This window comes from Alnus glutinosa, chromosome 12 (genome assembly GCF_958979055.1).
Source record: "Alnus glutinosa chromosome 12, dhAlnGlut1.1, whole genome shotgun sequence".
Classification (NCBI taxonomy): Eukaryota; Viridiplantae; Streptophyta; class Magnoliopsida; order Fagales; family Betulaceae; genus Alnus; species Alnus glutinosa.
Genome location: NC_084897.1, coordinates 25,590,867 through 25,610,581, shown reverse-complemented (window position 1 = coordinate 25,610,581; position 19,715 = coordinate 25,590,867). Strand labels below are relative to the sequence as shown.

At 36.3% G+C, this 19,715-nt stretch overlaps 3 protein-coding genes across 4 annotated transcripts; all 3 read left to right on the top strand.

Moving 5' to 3' along the window:
• The first annotated feature begins 150 nt into the window (after positions 1–150).
• Positions 151–4,691, top strand: LOC133851196 (uncharacterized). Its single transcript, XM_062287527.1, has 3 exons — positions 151–465; positions 1,541–2,403; positions 4,238–4,691. The coding sequence occupies exons 2-3, from the start codon at positions 1,544–1,546 to the stop codon at positions 4,410–4,412; spliced, it is 1,035 nt and encodes a 344-aa protein (XP_062143511.1). The 5' UTR covers positions 151–465; positions 1,541–1,543; the 3' UTR covers positions 4,413–4,691.
• A 2,370-nt stretch (positions 4,692–7,061) lies between these two features.
• On the top strand, positions 7,062–9,664 carry LOC133851198 (transcription initiation factor TFIID subunit 14b). The gene is made up of 6 exons (XM_062287528.1): positions 7,062–7,279; positions 7,834–7,922; positions 8,006–8,227; positions 8,295–8,482; positions 8,564–8,685; positions 9,267–9,664. Exons 1-6 carry the CDS (start codon positions 7,163–7,165, stop codon positions 9,360–9,362), a joined length of 834 nt encoding a protein of 277 aa, XP_062143512.1. The 5' UTR covers positions 7,062–7,162; the 3' UTR covers positions 9,363–9,664.
• A 2,436-nt stretch (positions 9,665–12,100) lies between these two features.
• LOC133852165 (protein SMALL AUXIN UP-REGULATED RNA 12) lies at positions 12,101–15,893 on the top strand. 2 transcript variants are annotated; one of them, XM_062288858.1, is made up of 3 exons: positions 12,101–12,407; positions 12,528–13,004; positions 15,043–15,893. In XM_062288858.1, exon 3 carries the CDS (start codon positions 15,323–15,325, stop codon positions 15,638–15,640), a length of 318 nt encoding a protein of 105 aa, XP_062144842.1. In that variant the 5' UTR covers positions 12,101–12,407; positions 12,528–13,004; positions 15,043–15,322; the 3' UTR covers positions 15,641–15,893. The 2 variants fall into 2 exon arrangements, with proteins under 2 accessions (XP_062144842.1, XP_062144841.1); XM_062288857.1 differs by having other exon boundaries at positions 12,101–13,004.
• The last annotated feature ends 3,822 nt before the right edge of the window (positions 15,894–19,715 follow it).

Below are 19,715 nucleotides of genomic sequence, written 5' to 3'. Positions count from 1 at the left end.
ACGGCCTAATTATGCGTCCAACAATACGATTATTAGTAATCCACCGATCTTTCCTTATAATCGTTTTTAGTCGGCCAGTATAAAAATTAGTGTTAAAAAGAAAAGAAAAGAAAAAGTGAAGAGAAAGAAAAAGGAAGACGAAAAGGAGAAGACAATTAAACGCATTGAATTATTTGAATCACCTGCCCAACCCATCGGCATTGCCTCAGATTCTTTTTTTTTTTTTGTTTTTTTTTTTTTTCCTCTATTCTTCGCAGGAACGCGTGCTTAGACCAAGGCCAAGTTGGCCAACACCACCGCGACAACCTCCTCCAATCATCAATTCCTGGAGTCAAATCCCACCACTCAATCAACCCCCAAGGCCCAAGCCTTTTCCTCTAGTCACAACGCATCCTTTTCTTTCTCTCACAGAAACGGTTACTTCTAAGGAAAACGGGTTTTTATCCCTATCAACCGCAAGCTCCGGTTTGTCTAAAATTGTCTTGTTCTCTTTTGATGTGGGTGTTTTCTTTTTCAGTTTGGGTTTTTGGATTTAGATCGGAATTTGATTTTTTAAGGCTGATTTTTGTTGATGGGTAAGCCGTATTTTAGGGTTTATGAGTAGCCTTCTTTGCGCCCATGTGATCACGTTTGGCTTTGTCGTTTCACTTGGTAGAATGAATTTCATATCTTGATCTGGGTTTGTTTGCTTTCATTTGGGTGTGCTTCTTCGTCTTTTTTTCTTTACTTCTCGTGAAAAAGATTTGAAGTGTCAATGGCTTTAGATTTACGATTTATATGTTGCATTGTTTTTTGTTTCAGCGTTTATCTGTATGGCTAATTACGAATTTGAGCTGATTGGTCATAATTAAGTGACAACGGTAACTTTGAGAAATGAGAATAGAAGCAGTGCTTATTGGTTAAAAATCTTTGCTGGGTTTTGTGTAGCACAAAGAGGTGTGGTGGAGATGTGTAATAAGGTGGTAGTTTGAGTGGGGATCACTAATTTATTCAGCTCTCTTGTGCGATTATGTGATTTATTATGCGTGTAATATGTGTAGTCTTTACCATAAATTAGTTATAATACCTTAAGTTTGTCTAGGCAGACAATGCTGCCAATTTGAAGCTTGCGGGCATCGTAAATATAGAGACAATGTATTAGTTACGGCTCATTGCAAGAATAGTGATGGTTTGGTTGAAGTGGTTGAATGTCTAAAATGTGGATAAGCTTAAAGTTTCCAAAATGTATATATATCTACATTTCAAATGCTTTTATCAGATAAGATATGCCTAGTTGTGTTCATCCGAAAAAAACAAAAGAGAAAATATATGTCTTCTTTTGCAAGATGGAAGTTTGATGCATGGTATTCAACCTATTAGGACCTTTTTTTGGCTTCATCCAGCTTGTTTGGCTAGCTGGTATGTTGCTTACAACTTTTTTGAGCTTCATAGGGCATTTTACGATTATTGTTATTGGTATTAACATACGAGGATCATATTAGATCATCTGTGTAGTCTTGGACTGAAGTTCTGATGTTCATTTTTGCATAAATTTGGACAGGGAATGGCAGCAGAGAACGATGTTGATTTGTCAACTTTGAAGTCTCAGTTAAGCCAAACGCATGAAGTGTGGAAGCAGGAAATGGAACAAAGCCAGTCCCAAGTGGATGTTCTGCAAGCAAAACTTATGGAGGTTAAGGCTTGTATACAGGGGTCTGAGGAAGATGCCAAGCAGGAGTTAGAGGTTCTTTGGCGGAGGGTTAAAACTACTGCAACATTGTTAACCTACTTGAAATCAAAGGCTCAAATCATTGCTGTTCCCCATTTAGCTCATACATCATGTGGCATCAAACAATTAGAAGGGGTAGGACTCGTTGACAAAAATGGTACACCATTGTCTGGTTGGTCAAGGAATATTGATCTTTCCTCATGTGATGGTCCAGATGAAGAAACTTGGCTTGGAATTAGTAGGCAACATGTTTCGCTGGATGAACAAGATGCAGCTTATACTGGTGAACTACTCAAGTCTGTGCAGATGGTCACAGATGTAATGGAAGCTCTTGTTAAAAGGGTCATATTGGCAGAATCTGAAACTGCAATTGAGAAGGAGAAGGTAACTTTCGGTCAAGAAGAAATTACAAAAAAGTCGATCCAAATTGAAAACATGTCATTGAAGTTAGAGGAGATGGAACGTTTTGCTATGGGTACAAACTGCATACTGAATGAAATGCGACAGAGAGTTGAGGATTTGGTTGACGAAACATCTAGACAAAGACAGCGAGCTGCAGAAAATGAACAGGAGCTTTGTCGTGTGAAGCGGGACTTCGAGTCTCTGAAATCCTATGTTAGCAGTCTCATTACTGTAAGAGAAACACTTCTTTCATCGGAGAAGCAGTTTCAAACTATCGAGAGGCTGTTTGAACGGTTAGTATGCTTTAAAGAACATTAAAAAAGAAATATAAAAGTCTATATCTTTTGATACTTCCTAAAGATGCTCTGATTACACTTTTTTCTTGATCACCAAGAGTTTTTTTTTTGGATAAGTTGATTGTCAAGAGTTTGCTTCATAGTATTTGGTTAGTTGTGCTAAATGCTTAATTATGCTTTCTTTTGCATTTCTGTGCTTCATAGAATTCCTTTTTTTTACTGACACTTGCATCTTCTGTCTTGTGTAATTTATCGCATATTAGTTCTTTACTATGTCAAGGTACTTAAACTTATTTTTTGGTTGGGCTGGCATCCCACTGTGGACCTACATCTGAGACTGTTAAAATCATACAGTCTATTTAGTTGCTGATTGGTCATAATTAGATTTGCTTTAGCATCCATATTTAGAACTTCAGAGCTATTTGGTGGGTAATCAAATGAAAAAATGTATAAGGTTGGTACTGTTGGATCATTTGATTAATTCTTTACAATGACCCTTTCAGAAACTAGCTTCTTCTTCTTTTTTTTCTTTTTTTCTTTTTTTTTGGGGGGGGGGGGGGGGGGGGTTCGTTTACATTTTTGTATAGCTGTTTTTTCATTAACATGACCAGGTAGACATCATACTGGCGCAATGATGCATCTAAATACTAATACTTAATCATAACTCTTTGATTTGAAGGAGAGTTTCATCCCTCAAACGTGAAAGTGTCCCTTTTGCTCATATACGTTGCTGTTGTTTTTCTCTATTAGCTAGTACCAAATTATTAATAAATCCATAACATTGTTCCTTTGTGCTTGAATATGTTCAAGATGAGATACACTGGTACTCCTACTTTCTCTTTGTTTCTGTTTGTTGGAAAATACTCTCATGTGACATGCTAGTTTTGTTCTTCATTGTGTTATTTGGAATTAATCATTTCTTCTTAGCCTTCTTTTATTTTCTGTTGGACCACACGTATATATTTCTTATGACCAAATTTATGCATTATGGCTAAAAAAATTTGCATGCATCATTTCTTCCTCTTCCAAGCCAGCCCGGAGGGGGGGGGGGGGGGGGGGGGGGGGGGGTTAGAGAGGTTTCTAGATGTTCTGATTGATGCTTTTATTGTCTACCAAATTAAAGGTTTTACAAAGGTTGCTAGGCTCTGTTTAGATCTTGGAGAAGTTGAAAGAAAGGGGAAACGATCATTAAAATGCTTAATAAAGTTTACTGCAAACCTGTCTACATTTTGAGTTGCAACTTGAAAAATTTTTAAGTAGTGGAAAAGAAAATTGTGATAATATATGAAAAATATGAAGTTTAATTGTTAGACGAATTAAAATAATAATAATAATAATAAGAATCCTCTTCTTTCCCTCTGCTTTCCCTAAATCCATATAGACCACTAGTGTATATTTTGGTTAGGTTTGGGCTTGAAAGTTTAGGATCAGGCTTGCAGTTTTACCTTTGCATGGTGTTGTAGTTATGTTTGTTTATGTTCTTTCTACATGTCACTGGTGATAGACAGTCAAGCAGTGTGCCTACTGCTTAGTGCTGGGCCTTTGGGATTTAAAAATGATTGGTACAAGTTTTTAGCCTCACAAATGGAGGAAAATATACATTCAGATGTAAAGACTTGGACCAGATCTAAATTCAGAACCCAACCTTCAGGCTCAGCAAGCTTGTTGGTATCTTTGCCTGGCCTGGGAAAGTTACCCTTTCATTATGCCAGTAATGTGCAGTGTCTTGTAGTTAATCAAGTTTCAATTACTTCCTATTGCAGACAGTTCTTATTCTAGCTAGAATTTTTTTTTTTGGGTGGTTTTGTTTGCTGATGTTGCCGTGAAGCAGGCTAGTTGCAAAGACGACACAGTTAGAGGGTGAGAAGATGCAGAAAGAGACTGAAGTTCAGAAACTAATGGAAGAAAATGTGAGGTTGAGTGCTCTTCTTGACAAGAAAGAGGCCCAACTTTTGGCCATGAATGAACAGTGCAAGGTAATGGCCTTGAGTGCTTCAAATATCTAATTTGGTAGGCTGCTCTTGTTCGGCTGCCTGTCGGCTTGCTCGCAAGGTGGTTGCTTCCATCCCTACATGCTGATCCCCCAGAGGACTTTGGATATCAGCAGAGCTGGATCAGAGCTTTGTATGGAATCCTTCCTTCGATTTGTAACATTGTGACAAGCCCTGTGAACTCACTATCCAGTGCTCTAGTTCTATTATTTGGTGCTGTGCTGCACTGTTGTTGAATTGAACCAGAATCTGATTTCAATTGGAAAGAAAACTTGGTGTTGTGTTCTTCAAGTAGCCAAGATGTGCTAGAATTTATGCTGTAAATGGTTGTGATCGCAGTTTGTATTCAACCTTCATACTTCGTTGCAGAAATTTGTTACTCTTGATCAAGCTGCCACCTTGACCTGATAATAGTTCAGGACTATATGTTGTTTGTCTCCAACTGACCCTTGCGGAACTGCTGCTTCTGATGGGACAAGAAAATGTTGAAAACTAAATACAAGGTTGAATTCTAGGAAATATGGTATGCAATTCAAAGATTCAGGTCATTCATTAAATGAACCGACCGGATCGAGTCACATAAGCCTTTATAAACAATAAAAACTAAATAAAATAAAGGGCTCTTTGGACCACCCCTTGAGTGGCAGACCACATGAGGGATTGGTTCGTCGCCCAGGTGGGGGTGGTTAGACCACATTTCTGAGCCACCACCCGTTCAAGCCATCTGGCAGTGTTGTACCCCCCATGAGCCATTTGGGGGGGATGTGGTCGCATCACATCCCCAATCACCGTAAGGGTTGTCTGGCCACCTTTTGAACTTACCTTGCATTTTAATTAATTAATTTAAAAATTTATATGGCTCAATCTAAGCAGTTTATTTTGATTGAAGGAAAATGATTTGTTGGGGAACTGTTTTTTGTATCACTATTTTTGATTGAATGATTTGGATCTCTGGAATTGTAGGAGACTTAAGTCCATAAATATGACCCAAAAGGCCTTGACCAATCTAGTTATGGGATCCAAAGTACTATCCTAGCATCTCGAGGTGGGAAAAAAAAACTCTTTTTGCTAAATTCAAAGCACCTAATTGGATTTGACCGATGATTTACGCTAACTGTGAGAGAGAGGTGCGCCTTACTAGTGGAGATTTTGTGAATGGCCCTTTGGTCGAGAATTAAAGTATCATCCAAATCTTAATCCTATCACTAACCTCTTGATTTCTAAAAAGAGATTTATCCTAACAATTATATGATATGCCATATTTGTGAAATGCTGGATTATACAAATCTGTATCATTTATTGAGAATAATTATCTTTAATTTGATGGTATATTTCTTTGTAAAAGGAAGAGACATGAGGTAAAATACAGCTTAAGCAAAAAAATAAAAATAAAAATTGGAGGATTATGAGATAAAGGAAGTAGTGTTGAATAAGGATTGAGTTTGATTATTAGCTCCTATCACATTGTAAAAGGTTGAGTGAATAAATCTATTATTTGTTTTTACAATTTAGATGCAATGCAACCCAATTATATTAGGGTGTCTTCCTAATACATCTTGAAACATGCATAAAACCCAATAAATCCAAAATAAATAATGGGATGTAGAGTGATTTTCAAAATAAATAAATAAATAAAAAGTGAGATTATTCTTCAAAATTTGAATAAAATTTCAAATGATCCATTTGTGGATGCTCTAACATAGGTTATTAGGTTGAAAGTCCAAAATTTTACTTATCTAATTATCATTTTAGAGCCACCCTTATCATATGAAATTCTACGTAAGTGAAAAAAAAAGAATTTATTTAATGGTTCAGATTATATTTTACATATTTAATGGTGTATATATTTTCACATAATTACATTATTTATAATTTTAAATGGCAGGATACCATATAACTATTATTAACCATGTGTGATGTGATATATGTGTTTATATATGCTAACTATTAATAATTAATATATTAATTTAACATACTAAATATTGTTATCAAAGTGTTATAATTAATATGTTATACTATATATATTATATTATATTTACTATTTACTAATATATATGTAAGATATGAACGAGCTAACGAGTTAGACTAACGAGCCGGGCGAGCGATCCGGTCGCTCGCGAGCTCCTATCGAGTTTTGTCGAGCGAGTCGAGTATGTATTACTTACTAATCAAGCAGGTTTTTACAGTAACAATCGAGTTTCTACAGTATCGAGCTCGAGTTCGAATCAGACTAAACCGAACGGGTATCGAGCAGGCTGTCGAATTGACTGATTATTTACATCCCTAATTCTATCAAACTCAATCTTATTTTTTTAATCATCATATGAGGAGGAGGACCTTCTTATTGTCTGACCATTTATCCTGTTTTTAGGTTTTATTTGTTATTGACCAAAATTAAATCTTTTGCGTCTCTTTATTTCCCCTTAAAATGAAGAGGAGCTTACACCAAGCATGAGAGCATGTAATTACATGCACCAAAAATCAATCGGCTCAAAGCCTCGTGTACCTTCGTTCGTCAGAAAGAGAGTGACTCTTCATATTATAATTTATATTTATCCGGATAAAAAACAATATTAATTTAAAAAAGTGCTCTGACTCTGACCTTTGGGTTTCGAAGCTTCCGAGGAAACAAAGAAAAACAGCTAAAACCAAAACGGCAACCCCCCCCCTTTTTTTTTTTTGGTCAGAAACCCAAATTGACCGATAAAAACCCTAATTAATCCCTGTGTTGGTCACTCCCTCGTGTTTGGAGTCTAAACCCTAAAATGTCCCTCACAATCTCAGCGAGAAAACAAGGCGAAAACCAGTCCGACGATGCTGCTTCGGCTGCAAAGCCAACTCGCATCAAAATCGGGAAGTCTGCTGAAGATAGCGACAAAAAGGTAACATTTGGTTTTTTTTTTTTGATCCTCGAAAGCTCAGAATTTGTGTGAATGATTCCTAATTGTACTAGCCCTAGCTTTGACTTCCCCATATTTGTTATTTAACGTTATTTTTTTTTGTCCTTTCGTTGTTATTTTCGGATAGGGAAAGAAAATGTAGAATTTTTGCATTTATTGTGGATATGAGATAAACCGTAAATTGTAAGTTATGGGTTTTGCGTAAGCCTTCCATATATATTGCTATTCTTTTAGCTCTTATAATTTTGGGTGCCCAGTTGGTTTTGTATGACTATTTGCAACAAACTAGAAGATGTTAAACCTCGCATTTTATTATGCATGGGGTGTTTAAATTCTTTTGTTATTCTACTACATTTCGTACAAACTTCTGTAATTTGTAAATTTTATGTTGGATTAATGGAATAGACTGAATGATGTGGGAAATTTGTGTGTTTGTATTGTACTTGAATTACTAATTTTTCATCTCTTAGAGTTTTGTGCTCCAGATTGGATATAATCCTGATTTGGATTTTCTTTTTCCTGTTTGGCTGTCATAGGGTGCAAACAGGAGGGTTAAGGATGTCGAAATTTGCGTTCCAATAGTGTATGGAACAATTGCATTTTATCTTGGTAGGAAGGCCAGTGAGTAAGCGCTTACCTTTACGGGGGTCCCTTTTAATGCTATTAAAATATTTGAATAGTTTTTTATAATGTTTGTTCATCTATTAGGTCTCAGTCGCATAAGTGGACAGTCTATGTACGTGGGGCAACAAATGAGGATCTTGGTGTCGTGATAAAGCGAGTGATGTTTCAATTGCATCCTAGTTTCAATAACCCTATGAGAGTGGTTGAATCGCCCCCATTCGAGATATCGGAATGTGGATGGGGTGAATTTGAAATTGCCATCAGCCTTTTTTTCCACAGCGATGTCTGTGATAAACAATTGGATTTGTAAGTTACTTGAGGGTTACTTATTGATTCACTTTCGAAGGCAGTTACTAATTTTTGGTGCTTACAGGTATCACCATTTGAAGTTATATCCTGAAGATGAATCTGGCCCTCAGACAACCAAGAAACCTGTTGTAGTTGAATCGTACAATGAAATTGTATACCCTGATCCATCCGAGAATTTTTTGGCTCGTGTGCAGAATCATCCAGCTGTCATTGTTCCTCGGCTGCCTGCTGGTTTTAACTTGCCCGATCCTGGTAAAATTCTTTACTCTACTGTTTCGTAAACTTGTGCTTGTTTGAATTATGCTTAACGTTGAAGTATTTTATTTGTCACAGTGCCAATTGAGACTAATTCTGACAAGGAGAAAGGTGATACCAAAGATCATCCGTTTAGTCAATGGTTCATGAATTTCTCAGAGGCTGACGAGCTTTTGAAACTTGCAGCAGCTCGTCAGCAGGTTAGAATGAATTGCTTGCTTTCTGCTCTGTCATACTTATAGTTCTTTTCTAAAAGTATCTTATAAAAATATTGATTTTAATTAAAAGTATTAACACTTGTAACATGGATGCCATTGCTGCGGGTGACACATGGCATGTCTGCACAAGGAAGATTATGCCTGGGAAGGTCTCACATTGATCATGATATATATATATACACACACACACACACACAAACTATGATTAATATCCTTTTTATTGGGTTGTTCCCTCGTTCATGATTTGCATTTCTATGCTAAATGCTGTTTTTTGAGTAGGGCTTTAAGTGGATGGTGAAGCATGATTTGGATGAATGTTTTGTGCGTCTCCTACTATCTTGGATAGTTGTTTGGTTTCTCTCTATAATGTACTTTTTGGTTATGAATTAGGGTCTTACCGTGAGAGTTATTTGTCCTTACGTATACTATTGATACAACATCAATGGTTGTGACTTCTTTTTGGTCTATTTATGTGCTCACTCCAATAGTCTGCTGTACAAACTGTCTTAAATTTTTGAAACTTGAAAATGAATGTAGTTTTGACAGTTTTTCCAATGTGGTAGGTACAAGCTCATATTGTTAAGCTGAGAAGACAATTGAGTGTGATGGATGGGCTGCCTCAGCTGTCAAAACCACCCACTGGTTATGAATTTTCATGATCATGGGCTGCCTCAGAGTGTGATGGGTAGTTCACGTTTAGCAGCGTATATAGTAGAAGATGATACATAATTATGTAATGTGGATTAGCTCACTTTAGGGACCCCTGTTTCTTTTTAATCTCTATTTCTGTAATAGCCAAGTGACTGATGTTTAGTATATTCAAAATGGATGGTTGTGTAGCATTGCAAAACGGGAGTAGTGTATATATGTACTTGTAATAGGTTGGTCTGTCAAGGTATATCTGTCAGGATATATTCATCCGTCTATATATGGATAAGTCACTTGATATATTCATCTTAAATGTCTTGGGAGCTGGTATTATTCTGAAACTGAAGCCAAGACATTGAAGATAAGCTTTCAATTTTAGATTGAATGCAGAAGGACCCTTTTCTTGACAAAGCTAGGAACTAGTAGAAAAAAAATTTGTGGTGCAAAAGCGTGGTTAGCCAAGGAGTTAGAAGAGGCCCTTGATTCCATTTTCTTGCTATTGGCTCCGACATTTGCCTATTACCATTTTCTTTTTGAATTATAATCTTCATTCTAGCACATATGCTTAGTGGCGGAGCCAGGGGTGGGAGCATGGCCCTCCCCAAAAATCTGAAAACATAAAATCTAAGCCTTAAGCCCAAGGCCTAAGGGCGGAGCCGGAGGGCTATGGCAACCCCAAAAATCTGAAATTGAAAAACATTAGGGCACACTAAATGATGTCTATATGCTGTTTGATATAATCTAGCACGCATGCTTTTGCTGCTGTTTTATATTCTCTTATCCCTAATATTTTACTTTAGACCTTATAACGAGAAACCCCTTTTGGTGGAAAACTTGCATTTGAAGGTTTGGAGTTCTATTTTTATACATTTTTATCTTTGGGATCAAGAGAGCTCCCAGCTGGGTATGTCTCCTAGCTATAATGGTGGGTTTTAACACGCTCTTCCTTCTAAGTTACATGACCTATTATATTAGAAGGTACAAGTTCTTTACTAACTTCTAGCTATGTCATTTGAAGTCTTTTCTATGAAATGAGAATGATTGTGGAACTTTCCTTATCTGATCAGGAACTGCAAAAATCACTGAATTTGGGAGTGCTGAAATTTCTTGGTGTAATTTATTTCTCATTTATAGTTTAATTCACATTTAAAATAGGCTAAAGCGTCCTCTCTCAGTTGATGGATGTGATATTCATCCATATTGGGCAGATGAGATGGAAACTCAGGAGCTTGGTGTCTTGAAGTACTTACAGGAAACAATTTCCTCTTATGGAAGAGTTTCAGGTAATTTTCCCTGCATATGTAACATGTAATGTGGGATGTTGACATGACAATCACTCTGTGTTGATTTACTAGATATTCACCAGTATTAAAATGCTTAAGTGTGCACATGTGATCTTGATGTCTTCTACTGCTGTGTAGCATAAGATCACACTGCATCTTGGGAAGTTTTAGAGTACATGATTATGTGACTAGCTACAAATGCTTTCAGGTACCTCTGCAAGCCCCTTGTTGCTGAGATTTTTGGATGAATCCTGATGGGGCCATAACTTTTGGTTTCAATCACACTATCTTTTATTGTTATTACAGGATTTCTCTCTTGCATATGATTTCTTGTTAGGTTTCAATTTCAATCTGTAAGGAATTTATTAGGCCTAGGGTTGTTTGAAAGCAACTGAATGAAAGAATGACGTCTAATGGTGCTTAAATAATATATTTGGCCATTTCCATATGACTTTGCTTTCGAAAGAGAAAGTGAGGGTTTAGTAGCCAAATTGGGTTTGTTTGGCTGATTGAGATGCATGATACTTAGTTCTCCAGTTGGATGCCTTGCAGTGTTAGGTGACCCTCTTACTGGATTGGTGCCGGTGGATAACAAGGTGTTTGTTTAGTGAAGTTGAATTGTAACAGGACTGTGGCAAAAAAAAAAAAAGGAAAAAAAGAATTGGAATAGGATGATATGAAACAGAAGAATTGTAATAGGATGATATGAAACAGAAGTATTTGTAATATGATGATACGAAACAGTTGGAAGATGTGAGCTTGGGCTTGCTAGGGTTTTTGACATTCTGCTGGTTTGTACTATCTGTTTTGCTCTTAAACACAGTGTTAGGATAACTTGTGCCTTACTTTTTGGTCTGGGTTTGGATTAGAATGCAGCCAATAACTTCTATTAGAACTTTCTTTTGAGTTTATGATTGAGTTGGCCTCTAAAAACACCACAAGGATTTGATTCTTGTTGAATCTTTTTGCAATCTGAGTTTAGATTCCTCTAGTGTTCTGAAATCAACTGGAAGAGTTTGAAACCGTCCTGCCCAGTCATCTCAATTGCCCTGTAACTTAGCTATTTTGTCCTTCCAAGGGGGGAAAAGAAGAAAGAAAGATAATCCCAAGGGGTAGTCGTAGTTTAATCGGCTAGGGACCACGCCTCATAGAGCGGAAGTTGCTAGTTCGAATCTCCCCTTCCCCTCCTCTTGAGGCCAATTAGACTGAATTAGTTATCAAAAGAAAAAAGAAAAGAGGAAAGAAAGAAAATGGTGTTGGGAATGCTTCCATCATGCACAATGCATATGCATGTGCTTATATAGACCACCAACAAATATATTAGAACCTAAGATAGCTTCTATACATTGCTCTTGAAGTGAAAAATTAAAAAGATGGTAAAAACAAAAAAAAAAAAAAGCTTTTTTAGTTTTCACTTTAAGAGCAATGCATAGAAAAGCATAAACGAAGCTAACTTGTTAAAGAACCTTTACAGGAATACGTGCATAAAGAAAATTTCTGGCAGATTGTGGTTAGATTGGTAAGCTGATGATGTTGTGTGGTATGGACTGTTTTGTCTCTATAGGCTTCTGGAGACAAGAGTCACATGGCAACCACATGTTTATCTTTTGACTGAGGGTCGCCATCTTTAAGCTAGTGCCTTCTGTTGATCAGCTTTTATGAAGTGTCTTAGTGACAATGATGTGTTATCTTCTGAACTATCCTCCATATGCTACCCCTTCCGTTCAGAGAATGTGGACATTCCTTTTGCTTCTTGAATCCAGATTGAGTTGGGTAAGGAATAGTACTACTCAAACCCAGATTGATTTAGTTATAAGACACAATTCTTTATGAAGTTTGTAGTGGCATTCCAGCTAATGGGAGTGAATTCTTGTTTAACTGATGTGTTAATAGATATCTGCGTTCAATCCAAATGAATTTCTACAATGATGGATGTGGTTTATGCATGCAAAAATGCGAATTTGTTGGAATGGGATTAGATGCAAAAGGAAAGCAGGAAAGACAGATAGGCTGCTGACTGTGTGGTTATCAAAGAAGGCTTTCTTGGCCTCAGAACATGGGAAACGAATTTCATGTTAACAGAGTGGGGCTGGACGTAGTAGTAATGTTCGATTTTAGGAGTATGCCGGTTTACATCTTTCCTATATCTTCCTTCATTGACACATGCCAGCAAGTTGTAAAAGAATTGTAGGAATTGTTGGTCTAGCATTATTCATCTTGATTATTGTGGTTTTAGGTTTTGGCAACCCACATGTGTGGTCCTCTAATGTTGAGACTTTTTCCAGGAGTGGCTGCTGCATGTGAAAGTATTGCTAGAGATATAACTGAGGCATCCTACATTTGTCTGCTTCATATGGAGTACCTACTAAGGTTTGTCTCATATGGCATTTATATAAACCATCGAAAAAAATCAATTTAAGTTAGCTATGTGCCGTCCATGTCGGTATAAATAGAATTTAGGCTGCCATTATGTGGGTCCGAAGCGTAGAGCTATTGGAACAAATTTTTTGGGAAACTGTAATTATCCTTTGAAGTATCAAATAAATGGGTCTCCAGCCTTTTATGTGCTGGCAATGCTGGCATTTGGAGATTCAATCTTTTTGTGGATCAGAAGCTCACGGATTAAGATTGTTTGTAATACCTAAGATTAATCAAACTTTGATCCTTCTTTTTTAATGGAAGGTTGAGATTCAAACACACCATCAAAACCCCAGGTCAATGTTTAAAGACATAAAATGAGTCATTCATTACACTAGAAGTTTACATCTTCTGGCGGGATTGAGATTGGCTACAATCCCTGCTTGGATTGTAGCATGTCCGACTGCAATAGTGAGAGGCCCTTAATTGGAATAGGTCAATCCTTTGTCCGGCTGCTTTTGCCTCTTGATGGCATTCACCTGTCCGAACAAATGCCTGAATAATTTGAGACCCACTCATCGGAAAGTCTCTTCCAATTACTTGCCCGTTTGCATTGCAATGAGGGCATGTTGCTCCATTAATATAACATCACGTTGTTGGAAAAGAAATTATTGCTCTTTGAGACAAAAATTTGGTCTCCTTATGGTCCACTAAATACCATAAATTCATTCCTAGAATGTGCCTAAAGGAACTGGATCCTGATCGTGGTGCTCCATGTTTTGGACCACTTGGTGTTGCAAGATGGTATGCGCCCCTTATCCATAGACCATAAACAACCCTCGCACATTCCTGGTGGCTGGCACAGCCATAATGTTTGGGCTGAAGGATAGATTTCAATTTCATAAATAGTTTGAGTCCTCCTACGCAGTTTGGAGGTTTGGAGAAAAATTCTCCATATCTAAATACTTTGTGCTTTTGGTAATTTTAGGAGTAATGTTATATATCACATCACTATTCCACTATTATCTTATTATGCTGATATGGCAGTGCGAATTCATCTTTATTTATTTATTTTTTTAAAAAAAAATGGCGAATCCAATGATAGATTGACACTGCCATGTCAGCATAGTAAAAGATTAGTGTGGTATACAACATTATTCTAACTTTAAATTTAAAGTTAAAGCAATTTCGATAGAATAATGTTAGAAACCATATTTTTATTTCACTCTATTGATGTGACAGTGTCGATTAGCCTTTATTTAAAATAAATAAATAAATAATTCAAAGTTTAAGATAAGAGTGTAGTAAAAAAATCAAACGATCAATTAGGTCCACTTTTTTGCTTTTGAGTGTATTTAGCACTGTGATTTTTTTTTGGCTAAATGTGCTTTTTTTTTTTTAAACAAAATCGTGGAAAATGTTTTGCTTGAGAGTTTGAATTTTTATTATTTTTTTTATTTTTATATAGAAAAACCTTCTTCTTCTTCTTTTTTTTTTTTTTTTGGTGCAGCATGCAATTTGGTGAGTTTTTAAAAAATGCAAGATTTTTATAAATAGGCTTAATTGTATTTTTTAAAGTCGCGTTTTTATGAACTACATTTTGAAATCACTATTTTTTTAAACCACACATTTTGAAAAACTGTCAAACCAGATACAATAATTAAAAAAAAATAAAAAAATAAAAAAAAATCTGGCATATATATGATTTCAAGACCTTCATTTGCAGGTTAATTAGGCTGGCTGTGTGCTCAATTCCTGTACGTCCACATATAAAGTTTAATTGAATATCTAATTATCTTCATTCAAAACTGTGCGTAATTTTTCAAACTAAAAGCAATTAAAGATAAGACGCGGATAGAATAGAATCATGAATGTGCACAAAGTATGCCTCAGATAGCGTAGTTCTGTTGAATGGATACCCTAACTATATGACAGCTTCTTCTGTGAATTAAATTATAGATTAATGTATATATATATATATATATATATATATCAGCAGATCGAGTTAACTCTGAAGAACTGAATTTTCTGATATTCTTGTTTCGATCAGCTGATTCGGATCGAGAGCGAGAGAAGGGTCCCATGTTGCCAATAGGGGGCGCATCAAGGTAGGGTAAGCAGCCATGGGGTTTGAACCCTTGCGCCCTTGTTCACAGTTACTGCCAAAACACTTTGTGGTCTCTTCTTTGCCCCCACATTCCACATGACTTTGTTTCTCACCCTCCGGCCTCTTGCTTCCTCCTACTGATCTCTCCATAAATACCTCTCTACCCCCCCCCCCCCTTCATTCATCCCCCACCAGTACCGGCCACCAACGTACCTCTACACAAATGGCTCTCAAAAAACCAAACAAACTGCCCCAAACAGCGGCTTTCAAACAGATCATCAAGAGATGCTCGAGCTTTGGGAAGAAACAGGGCTACAATCATGGAGAAGGCCTTCCTTATGATGTGCCAAAAGGGCATTTTGCTGTCTATGTGGGGGAGAACAGAAGCAGGTACATTGTTCCTATTTCATGGTTGACTCACCCGGAGTTCCAAAGCCTGCTTCAAAGATCTGAGGAAGAGTTTGGCTTTAATCATGACATGGGTCTCACCATTCCTTGCGAAGAAGTTGTTTTCAGGTCTCTAACATCGCTCATCAGATAATTAAAGAGATCGATCGACGATCGAGTAAATAGGGTACGCTGTTTGATGCAAATATAACAAAGATGAAGAAGGCAGGAGATTGATCATGGGGTAACTTAATTAATGACGACAGATTTTTGTATATTGACTTGTGTACGTACGTACGTGTAGTTTAATTTCCTCAGTGATATATATGATGCACTTTAATTTGTGTCAATTAATTGAGAGAAGTGATATAAATGAAGAGATTCGCGGGGTTCTTAATTCCTCGTTTCTTTTAACTCTCGATCTCTCTGATCTCTTCTGTCTCTACGTGTGCTCTAATTATGTACGTGTTTGATTGTTTGATGAAGAAGAAGCCTGCAGATCGAGCAGAGATGGATCATGAGGTTTAGATTGCATGCAACTATATACATACTTTAGAAATCTTCAAATCAGATTACAAAAATAATTCTTCCTTTATGGATGGATAAAATCGAAAAAGTTACACGTCACCAAGTCATATTGAAAAGACCGCGGAACTGACAACATTACATGCCATAGATCTCAAAAAGAAGCTAAATTTTTGGTGTTTGGAGTTTGTACTGAACGATAATTTCATGTAGGTAAATTTTGATTTTTTTTTTACTTGTTAGAGTCATGCATGTTCACAAGTGGTAAAAGAACTGTAAATTCAACAGTTTTCAATTATCTGGTTAATTGGCAATGACATTTCTATTTGTGACGACTTGCTAGCTTGGTAAAAGAACTTTTAGTGCTTCCGTACGACGTCGTATCGTATGTATCTACTTGCAATATTATTGTACACAAAAGTACATTGAGCATAGAGCCTAAAGGCTTGGCAAGTATGTACCATGTTTGTTTGTTTACCAGTGAGACAAACAATATTTTCGATGGGTTAGTTTGGCAAACAATTTTTTCCCTCCCACTATTTCTTTTTACTTCTTTCAAAAAAATTAAATTAAAAATATTTTAATTTTTTTACATTTTTTATATCACATCAATAATTTTTTATTACTATTCAAATAAAATAACTTATTACAAAATAATTTTTTTTTTCACTTTTTTATAAAATATTCTTAAATTTTATATCGCATCAATCACTTCTTAATTGTTATCATATAACACACAAATATTCCACAACACAATTACTTACCAAACAAGCCCGTCAATTTGCCATCATTTGTCGAATACTCAAAAAGTCTGCTGCTTTTTTGGTTGATAAATGTCCAATCATCCAACCGTCTACTTTTCTCTTTTTTCCTAATCAATAAAGGCCAAAAAAGATTACAAGAAGGAGTCGTCTTTCTACCTTGGATCCGAGAAAAAAATTAGCGATTAGATGAGAATGCTTTCAAAGTGGACAACTTAAATAACCAATGAGAAAATTTCAAATTTGAAAACAAAAAAGATGAAAATGAATGCGGACCACTGATGATAAAGATGACCGTAAGAGGGTCCTCCTTCAAATCCAAGAAGAGAAGCCAGCCAATTGACTTTAGTGTTTGATTTATTTATTCTAGGTACCTCGATTTCTCTAAATAATAATAAAAATAGTGATGATAATTATGATCTTCACATCATCAATCTCTAATACAGGGACAGAGCTAGCTTAAGCCTCAAGGCTTTCCGATTAAATAAATAAAAGAAAATCTCTAAAATAAACAAAATTAAAATTTTACCTTTAAATTTTTTATAATTTTTAATTTTGCCCCCACACAATTATTATTATTATTATTTTTTTTTGATCATAAGTTATGGTAGTGTTGAGGGAAAATGATTAGGAACTAATTAATTACCTTGCGATTTAACTTACACTACAAAAATATTGTCAAATTGCCACGTGCATTTTGACACGTGTACGGCACTGTACACGTGTCAAAATGTTTGCCACGAATATTTTGACACGCGTCTTACGCGTGTCAGATGTGCAAGACTCTAATTGCACATTTTGACACGTGTACAGAAATACACGTGTCAAATTTGACACGTGTATTGAAAATACACGTGTCAAACCGTTTGACACGTGTATTACAAATACACGTGTCAAAACGTTTTTTTTTTAAAAAAAAAAAAATCCAAATTGAATTTTTAAAACTTAAATTTGGAATTTTTTTTCAATTTAATTTTGTTATTGTTTATTTAAATTTATTTGGGTTAATAAATTTTTGTTTTTTTTTTTTCCAAATTTTATTATTTTCGAGAGAGAGAGACGTAGAGATCCAGAGAGAGAGGGAGGCAGAGAGAGATAGGGAGAGAGAGTAGAGAGAGAGAGGGAGGTAGAGAGAGATAGGGAGAGAGAGTAGAGAGAGAGACATAGAGATACTGAGAGAGAGGCAGAGAGAGATAGGGAGAGATACACAGAGAGAGAGAGAGAGAGGTAGAGAGAGAGAGAGAGAAAGAGAGAGAGAAAGAGATAGAGAGGAAGAGAGAGAGAAAGAGATAGAGAGGAAGAGAGCGATAGAGAGAGAGACCGAGCAGAGAGAGCTGGAGAGAGGGCGACTCACCGGCGGGAAGGGCGGATGCGCGGTGGCCGGAAGCTGGCCGCTGCGGCTGTGACGGAGAGGGAGAGAGAGAGAGAGAGAGAGAGAGAGAGAGAGAGGTAGAGAGAGAGAGACCGAGAACACTGTACCGAGCAGAGAGAGGTGGAGAGAGGGCGTCTCACCGGCGGGAAGGGCTGATGCGCGGTGGCCGGACGTTGGCCGGCGAAACTGTGACGGAGAGGGAGAGAGAGAGAGAGAGAGAGAGAGAGAGAGAGGGAGAGAGAGAGAGAGAGAATTCAGATCGGAACCCATTTCGGTTCCGATCTGTATGTACATATATATATATATATATATATACACACATATATAAGCGGGAAAAATAAACTTTTAACCGGGAGAAACCAAACAATTGGGCACGTGTACTCAGTACACGTGCCCAATCTGGGACGTGTATTTAAATACACGTCCCTAATTGTTAAAATTTTATTTAATTAAAAAAAAATTATATTTGAAAAAAATAACAGTTTGACACGCGTATTAAATATGCGTGTCCAATTGTTTAAATTCTATTTAATTTTAAAAAAATTATATTTGGAAAAAAATAACAGTTTGACACGTGTATTTAATACACGTGTCCAATTGGACACGCGTATTAAATACACGCGTCCAATTGGACACGTGTATTAAATACACGTGTCCAATTGTTGAAATTCTATTTAATTAAAAAAAAAATTATATTTGAAAAAAATGACATTTTGACACGTGTATTTAATACACGTGTCCAATTGGACACGCGTATTAAATACACGCGTCCAATTGGACACGCGTATTAAATACGCGTGTCCAATTGTTGAAATTTTATTTAATTAAAAAAATTATATTTAGAAAAAAATAACAGTTTGACACGCGTATTAAATACGCGTGTCCAATTGGACACGTGTATTTAATACACGTGTCCAATTAGACACGCGTATTTAATACGCGTGTCCAATTGTGGACACAATTGGACGCGTGTCTACAGTAATCGCGTCCAATTGTTGTGATTTTTGTAGTGCTTGGAGACAAATCTCACATGTGAACAGTGTACGAAGAGGCCATAATCTCTCAAATCATCTTTTTCCAAAAAGAAATTCAGAGTCTTCCAGGCCGTCAAATCTATGTCGCTTTTATTTCTTTTTTCATTGGGCCTTTTCAATTGATCTCTGGCCTTTTATTTCCATTGGAAAAAATTTTCCATTCGGACAGACAATTTCGTTAGTCTTCCTCCTATTATTTTCATGTTCGTGGCTTTCTTTTCTTTTATTTTGATAAGATACGAATTGATTATGGGACACCTGGCCCCCTTGACTCTCTCATTTTCCGTTCGAATCTTGAGTAGATAGGCACACTTTCATATTTATGCTTACGTGGCACATAATATGGTTAGATGAATTATAAAAGTTTCTCAAACATATAATTCATTTTTATGCCATATCAAAATTTATTTTCATTTTTATGCCACATCAAAATATTTTTTTAAAAAAAAAAAAATTAAAATATACATCTAAGAATATTGAGTAATTTTAAAAGTCTCTCGTGTGTCACTCTTGTATCCCTCTAAAAATGAGGTGATT

Coding starts and splice junctions, on each gene's coding strand:
- LOC133851196 (XM_062287527.1), top strand. CDS start 1,544: ATGGCAGCAGAGAACGATGTTGATTTGTCAACTTTGAAGTCTCAGTTA. Junction 2,404..4,237: donor ATCGAGAGGCTGTTTGAACG/GTTAGTATGCTT, acceptor GCCGTGAAGCAG/GCTAGTTGCAAAGACGACAC.
- LOC133851198 (XM_062287528.1), top strand. CDS start 7,163: ATGTCCCTCACAATCTCAGCGAGAAAACAAGGCGAAAACCAGTCCGAC. Junction 7,923..8,005: donor CTTGGTAGGAAGGCCAGTGA/GTAAGCGCTTAC, acceptor TTCATCTATTAG/GTCTCAGTCGCATAAGTGGA. Junction 8,483..8,563: donor TTTTAACTTGCCCGATCCTG/GTAAAATTCTTT, acceptor TATTTGTCACAG/TGCCAATTGAGACTAATTCT.
- LOC133852165 (XM_062288858.1), top strand. CDS start 15,323: ATGGCTCTCAAAAAACCAAACAAACTGCCCCAAACAGCGGCTTTCAAA.